The following is a 7,717-nucleotide window of genomic DNA, read 5'->3' as shown; positions in this document are numbered from 1 at the left end:
CTTAGAGAACAAGATACCTACACTGATACAGCTACCATATTTTCTTTTTTATTTAGTATCATCCTTTAAAATACCTGTTTTATTTTTCTGGAGACAAGATCTTATTGTGAACCCTCAATCCTCCTGCCTCAGCCTCTGGACTTCTGGGATGGCAGGTGTGCACTACCACACTTGGCTCTGCTTAGCAGTTTTGTCATGGACATACCACCAATTATTTAACCAGCTCCCTCTGGTGGGATGTAAGTGACTCCCAATCTTCCTATTACAAAGTTGTAATAATCCTCTATGCACACACCAACTTTTTTTTTATGAGGTAGAAAGTCATCTCATATCTTAGAGCTAGTGGCCCAAAGACCTCCTTTGTGGTCTTGTATTAAAACACAGGAGTAGGAGACGGAAGCCTGCATTTCACTCCTGGTTCAATTAGCAGTCTTCATGCCCAGACTCAAATCACCTCACTGCTCTGTATGACTCAAGTGCCTATGAGGCAGTAATTGCACCTGTTTTACATTGCCTCACAAGGGCACCCAAGTGAGGTAATGCATACAGAATGCTCAGAAGTACTGTACTAAACACGTCTCTCATCAGGTTATTTGCAAAACCAATAATTCGCTAAACAATCAATGAATTGCCTTACAGATATGCCCTCCTACTTTCAGTGTGGTGTTTGCCCCACCCCTATTGCTCTTTCAAAGAGAGACTGGCCCCCCTGCAGCACAAGGCTGTTGTGCACTGTACCGTCTAGTCCTGTCCTCCTCATCCCTCCATACCCACACCACAGACATAATTAGGTTGGGCACCTTCTGTAAGGCTGTCCAGTGGCTGGAATGAAAAGCTCTGCACTTGTACCCATAAGCCAGGCTGTTCTGAGTCTCACTCTTGAAACTTTACTAGGAAAATCATCAGTGACAGGACAAACAACAAAAAGGCTCAAAGAGAAGCCGTATGGTCAAGACCATGAATCCAAAGTCATGAGTAAGCCACAATCAAGCAGCAGAAGAAACCCTGCATACACTGAAGCTGAGGTAGGATGAAATGAGACGTGACCTGGGAGAGAAGATGCAGAAATGTCCAAATCAGCCAGGTCATTGCAATGGCAAAGCGTAAGTGAAGGGCATCAGTGTGAAGGGCAGTGGCCCCGGCTCCTGGGCCCCCAACTGCCCTGAATCCAGCACTGTCCCTATGAGCCCAGGTCATTCCAAGTCATTGCTGCTGGGCCCCAATGTGATCCTGACTGATTCCCTTGTGAGGCTTTACTACAAGCCCCCTTCCTCTGAACTCACTGGAGGAAACAGAGGTTCTTTCTAGGCTGCCACGAGTGTCAAACCAACTCTCGGCTCATGAGACCTGACTCCAGCTCCCTGGAGCACCCCCAAAGGACAAGCTGGTGACCATTATGTCTTGAGAGAGGAAATGAAGGTCACAGGCTCTAGTTTGCTTTTGAAATATACTGCATCGCTAATGAATTAATGCAGCTCGGGGGGGGGTCAACATCCTAGAGAAGAGAGAAGGGCAGAGGGGGCTAGAAATAGGTAAGATTATATATATTGGAGCTTTGCCCATGCTGATCCTTTCCCCCTACTCAAATTCCACCCACCCTACATGTCACCTCTTCTACCAAACCTCCCCCAACTCTTGCAATTATGTCATTACTCTGCTCTGACTCCTTTGCTACACTGCCTGCCTAGCCCCAGATTTCATGCCTTGTATCTGTACCTTCTGTCCCGTCTTGGCAGTTCTGCCAACTTAGAAAACACTTCCCCATTCTTGAACTATGCATTTGGCCATGTGACTGACTTTAGTCAATAGTGTAAGATGTGATGGTATGCCAGTTCTAAAAGCCTCTCTTCTTCCATTGCCATGAAAAAGAGTATGCCCAGGCTAGCCCACTGTTCCCAAGACGAGGATGAGACACATATGGGACAAAGCTCAGTCAAGCCCCCAGGAGAGTCTAACCTAGGTTAGTCAACCATTAGATGTCTGTATTGTTTGCCATTGAGATTTTATAGTTCTTTGATTCGTAGCTGATAACTATCAGTAGCACTTACTGTACATTTCTGTAAGTTTTAATAACACCTGCTCTAGTTCTCCCGACCCTAAAAAAGGATTTCTATTTATGTGTATGCATGTTGTGTCTATGTGTGTGAACACCACTGGTGTGGGTTTACAGGGGGCAGCAGATTCCCTGGAGCTGGAATTATAGGTGGTTGTGAACCGTCCAACATGGGTGCCAGGAAAAAAGAACCTGGGCCCTTTAGAAGAGCAGCAGGTGCTCTTAACCACTGAGCTATCTCTCCAGCTCCAGTATGTCGTGGTTTCTAAAGAAAATTATTTGGCCATGTGATTATTTCTTTGAGGAGGACCCTCCCACTTACCTCTAGAGTTAGCAAACGGGTACCCAGTTAAATTTGAATTCATTAAACTACAGGTAGTTGAGTATGAAACTGTCCTCTGCAGTTTTTAGAACATAGTTATACTAAAATTATTGATCTAAAGTTCAATTTTCCCTGAGCACCCTATATGTTCCTGGCAATCCTACTCTAATACTTGAGGCAGGAGAGAAATCTTGCATAGGAGCTGTAGCTAGGAAGTAGTTCACATAGTCACCACCATGATGTCAGGGGAGCCATGATTCAGTTCAAGACTTCCAAGCCCAAAAAAGAAAATCTTGGGGAGAGAGAGAGATGACTCAGCTAGTAAAGCACTTGTCATGCAAGGACCAGAGTTCAGATGTAGAACCCATGTAAAAGATGGTGGGCATGGCAGCCAGCCTGTAATCCCAGCATGGGCAGTGAAGACAGGGAACCCCCGGGCAAGCTGGCTAGCTAGACTAGCCAACACAGCAAGTTTTGGGTTCAACAAGAGGCCCTGCTTTGATGTACAAGGTGGACAGTGATCAAGGAAGACACCTAATATCAACTTTGGGCCTCTACACACATGTATAAACATGTGCACCCACATATGATAAAAAGGTAAATTTTGACTACTTATTTCTCCCCCTAACAAACCCATCCCTAACAGCAATAATGATGGCAGCTCTCATTAGCCTAGTGCCTTTATGGACAGGGATTGAGCTGAATACACCATCTCATTTTCACATCAGTGAAAATCACTGCAGGGAGGTGGCTTTGTCATTATCCCCATTCATAAAAGAGGGCACTGAGCATCAGCCACATACAACAGCTATCTCTTGGTCATGCCACTGGAGAAAACAACAAGGCTAGAATTCAAATGGAGCACTTTCTCCTTCCATTCATGTGATCCTTCCTCCATCTACCGAAAGTGTTTTGCTGAAATTTTTATAAAATTAAAGATGACAACATATATTTTCCAGCCTTCCGATCTCTTTGGCCCTTCTCCATCCATTCTACCCGTTGGGATACACAGTTGAGGCTGTATTAATTTCCCGGTGATGCTATAACAAGGTCCCATGGACTGGGTGGTTCAGTCAATGAGCATTTTTATACTCATAGTTCTGAAGACTAGACATTGACATCAAAGTGTCAGCAGGCTTGGTTCTCTCAGAAGGCTACGACAGGAAAATCTAAACCTGTGATAATTTTAGGTGTCAACTTGATTGGATCATAGGATGCTCAGTTATCTAGTTAGGCATTATTTATGAGTGTATCTTTGAAGGTGTCTCTGATAGATATTAACCTTTTAGTAAATGGACTAAAAAGCAGACTGTCCTTCCAGTCACTGGGCCTCATCCAATCCATCATGGGCTTGAATAGAAAAAGAGGGTTTAATTCACCTGATTACATAAGTGGATTCATGGGTCCTCTATCCTTGGGCTGGGGCTTACATCACTCTTAATTGTTCTCAGGCTTTGGGGCTCAGAATTTACAGCACCAGCTCTGGTGGGTTTTCAGCTTGCAGATAGATTGCAGAATTCTTCAACCCCCATAATTTCATAAGACAAGTCTCATGTTTTTCTGTTACCTTTTGGTTCTGCTTCTCTTGAGAACTTAATACCAGGCCTCTCTCTTGCTGTCTTCATGTCATCTTACCTCTATGCATATCAATGCTCTCTTCTAAAGACACTAGTCATATTGGATTAGGACCCACCTCCATGAACTCATTTCAACACATTTCTATAAAATGCCTATCTCCAAATAAAGTCACATTCTGAGGTACTAGGAGTTAGGACTTCACCGTGGAATGGGGCAGGGAGAGGGAACCGATTCAATCCCTAACAATGTGTGTGGAGCTAATTGTGACTCATATCAATATAATCTGCATTTAAAAGGTGAACCCAAGGGAACAGATTATAGATGGTAGGCTTCTATATATCAAGTGGTAAAATTCCAGTTTTCAAAGCAGCCCTTGGGGGTAGAAAAGTCCCAACCTTCAGTTTGTTTTTAATTTTATTACATTTATTCATTTGGGGTGGGGTGGCATGCAATCAAGGTGTAGCATGCAAGTGCATACGTGCAAGTCAGAGGACAGCTTCTAAGAGTGACTCTCTCCTTCCACCACGTAGGTTTCAGGGGTCAAACTCAGGTCATCAGCCTTGATGACAAATGCCTTTACTGGCTGAGCCCTCTTGCTGGTCCCCAACTTTCAGCTCTTAACAATGACTCCTCAAAGGTGTCACAGCCTCTACCAAGAGTGTCCTAGCAACTGGTAGAATGTGGCTATTATGAGGGCAGGGGATTGTGATGGAGCCCAGAATTTGATGAAGCCAAATGTGATGGTCTCACAAGATGTCCTCAAACCCTAGTTGGCAGCACTGTGGTTTTCTGGATGGCAACAGATGACAGAGAAGTGATGGAAGCCCGGAGAGGAGAAAGTTGCCCCACATTCTCCAAGTTGGCACCTGGTGACAACATGCCCGAAGGGAAACCAAAGGCTTCTTTGGTAAGAAGGATGCCTTCTCTCACTGTCCTAGCATTCCCTCAGCGGGGAGGAGAGCCCTCTGGGGCCACATGCCAGGAGATTCAGATAGCTGCTTGCCTAGAGAGCAGGACTGGGCCCCAACCTTGTAAGTAGTACCCAGCTGCCACTGGGAGCCAGTAACCCTTCATGGGATTATAAAGTAACATGAAGCTGAAGCTGGCTTTGTCTCACCCATCTATCTTACCATTTGAGGCCCTTTCTTCTCTGTAGGACCCTTTCACTGTCCTTCCCCTAACATCCCTCTTATTGGTTCCTCAACACAGATTTGAGACTTTCTCTTCCCTCAGAAGTCCCTAGAAGACCTGTAATCTTAATGTTAAGTAGACTGTGGGGAATGGGAAGGTGATCTCCCTGATAAGGATCACTAGCGGGGCAGATGCCCACTTCAGCTCCCAATGTCTCACTTGCAACTTTGTACTACCCCTTCATGGCAGTCTGCCTTCTTCCTAGCCCTCAGATTCTGGAGTCTGCCTAAGGGTACTCCTAGTAGGAACCCGGACTGGATACTTTTTACAGCACCCTAGTCTACTGTGGCTTAAAGCCCAGGAAGTGGTAACAGAGAACTCCACACTAACTCCCCACCATTTCCTCACTTTCTTCTCCTGTCCTAGGATTCAGAGTCCCCAGAGCTAGATTCCTCCAATCCTGAGGAGAATGAAACTTGTGAGGACAGAGGATGCCCAGGGCCCCCTAAGTCAATGTCCCCAAAAGCTGGCCCCACCACCAAGGGCCAGGCTGGTGATGGACCCAGACTGGAACCCATAGAACTGCCCCTGACCCTGGAGACAGAGCACCACAATCCGATGGGACTGGAGAAGGTGCGCATGGAGTTTGAGCTGGCACGCCTTAAGTACCTGCACCAGGAGAACGAGCGGCAGCGGCAGCATGAGGAGGTGATGGAGAAGTTGCAGCAGCAGCAGCAGGCCTCACCTCACCAGGTAGTGGGAGTGGGACTCTGAGTTAAGGGCTCATCCCTGTGGAGCCCAGCAAGACAAGACCTGCTTGGCTCCCTGCATCTTGCCTACAGGTCCCAGGTCTGGCTGAGAGGGGCTGAGCATCCATGCAACTGCCTCCAGCTCCTGGTGTCTTGGATCATTTCCCAAGATATGCTGAGACCTCTGTCTTACATGGTTGACTGTACTAGAGGCTTCTTTGTTAAGTGAGAGTCAACTCTTGAGAGTTGAGGGTAGGAGGGACCCTGAAACCACATCCTGTACCCAACATCCCTTTGGATAGTCTAAGGAAGCAGTGTCCAATACGCCTACTACAACTGGATTCCTACCACTCTCTATTCCTCTTTGCATCTCATATAATTGCTGCCTGGAGAGTAGACTTAGCAGCCCTTGCATTCTAACTACTGATGTTGAGTTTGCTCTGTTGATCACACTGCCCTATAATCAACTGAAGTAATCTTTTCACAAGAAATGCATACTTAACCACTACCGTACTGAATGGAGCCAGAATGCTCACCTGAGGGCTGGGTATGTAGTGTAGTTGGTAGAATGCTTGCCTAGCAGACACAAAATCCTGGGTTCGATCCCCAGTACCACATAAACTGGGTGTGGTGGCACACACCTGTAATCCCAGCACCTGGGGGGGGGGGGGCGGTGCAGGAAGGCCAAGAGTTCAAAGTCATCCTCAGTTACATAGCAAATCTGAGGCCACCCTAGGCTAGAGACACTGTTTTAAAAAAAAGAAAAAAAAAGAAAAGAAAAAGAAAAAACCACTTGAGATGAAGTGTCATGTGAAGTACTTAACACTATGTCCAGACAACTCTAAGCATTCAATGATGAAAGATGTTTCCTGGGCTCTAAAGTCAGAGGGTCCTCAGCTAAAATTATGGCTATACCATTTTTGTAAGATGCTTAACTTTGGACAAGTTACCAATCCCTCTTTGAGCATGGGTTTGATCATTCCTAAGGTACTACCTACCTCATAGAGTCATTGGAAACAATAAATGAGAGAATGCATTTAAGGTGCTTTGCAATGAGCCCAGCACATTAGGTAAGTGCTCCATAATTGTTAGCTATTACCATTTTTATGAACTCATGCAATTCACTTCTTGACCCAAATTCAACAACTTACATTCATCACTTCTCAGTTTTATTGGGATGTAACATATTAGCTATGCTTCCCAGCTCTGAGTCATCCTTGATTCTGAGAAGCTTGCCTTCTGTCTTTATCTAAGCCATTGCTATAATTGTTGAGAAGGATATGACCTAAAGTAAATCCCACTGCATGTTCTTGCTATAGGTTAGCAATGTTCCATTAATCAACACCATGGAGTTACATTTTATCTAGCTCACATTTCTGCAACTTGGCCAAAAAAACCAAAACCAAACAAACAAACAGATCTGAGCCCTGCCATCAAGAGGTTTCCCAGAATGAAGGTATTACATTACCCACAGCATTTGTCCAATTGACTGGCCAACTTTTTAAAGGGAAAATAGGTTTGGTTTTACCTGATTTGTTCTCGGTGAACACATGCTGGCTTCCTAATTATTTTTCCTTGCTCACAAGATACCTGCTTAATTATACATTAAATGATGTTGCTGAGCCAAGCCAAGCTTATTGAACTGGATCTTTTGAAATCTTTCTTTTTACATATCTAGAAAATATTTGCCTTTCTCTAGGAGTCCAGTACATTTTCAGAATTTTTTTTAAGATTTATTTTTATTTTATGTGTACAAGTGTTTTCCCTGTATGTATGTTTCTGCACCACATGCATGCAGGGCCCTTGGAGCTCAGAGAAGGGCTTTGGATCCCTTGGAACTGGAGTAATAGATGGTTGTGAGCTTCATGTGGGGGCTGAGAACCA

At 45.0% G+C, this 7,717-nt stretch overlaps 1 protein-coding gene across 1 annotated transcript in view; it reads left to right on the top strand.

Annotated features, from left to right (window-relative positions):
- The first annotated feature begins 4,725 nt into the window (after positions 1–4,725).
- Positions 4,726–7,717, top strand: part of Tmem247 (transmembrane protein 247) — a 5,693-nt gene continuing 2,701 nt past the window's right edge. Inside the window, exons 1-2 of the mRNA XM_008823094.1 lie at positions 4,726–4,860; positions 5,511–5,837. Of these exons, the coding sequence (XP_008821316.1) occupies positions 4,747–4,860; positions 5,511–5,837 (441 nt within the window). The 5' untranslated portion in view covers positions 4,726–4,746. The remainder of the gene's footprint in view (positions 4,861–5,510; positions 5,838–7,717) is intronic.

Source organism: Nannospalax galili, unplaced genomic scaffold (genome assembly GCF_000622305.1).
Source record: "Nannospalax galili isolate Female #2095 unplaced genomic scaffold, S.galili_v1.0 scaffold286, whole genome shotgun sequence".
In the NCBI taxonomy this organism is placed as follows: domain Eukaryota; kingdom Metazoa; phylum Chordata; class Mammalia; order Rodentia; family Spalacidae; genus Nannospalax; species Nannospalax galili.
The sequence above is the reverse complement of the archived record's forward strand: the minus strand, read 5'-3'. Positions and strand labels throughout refer to the sequence as shown.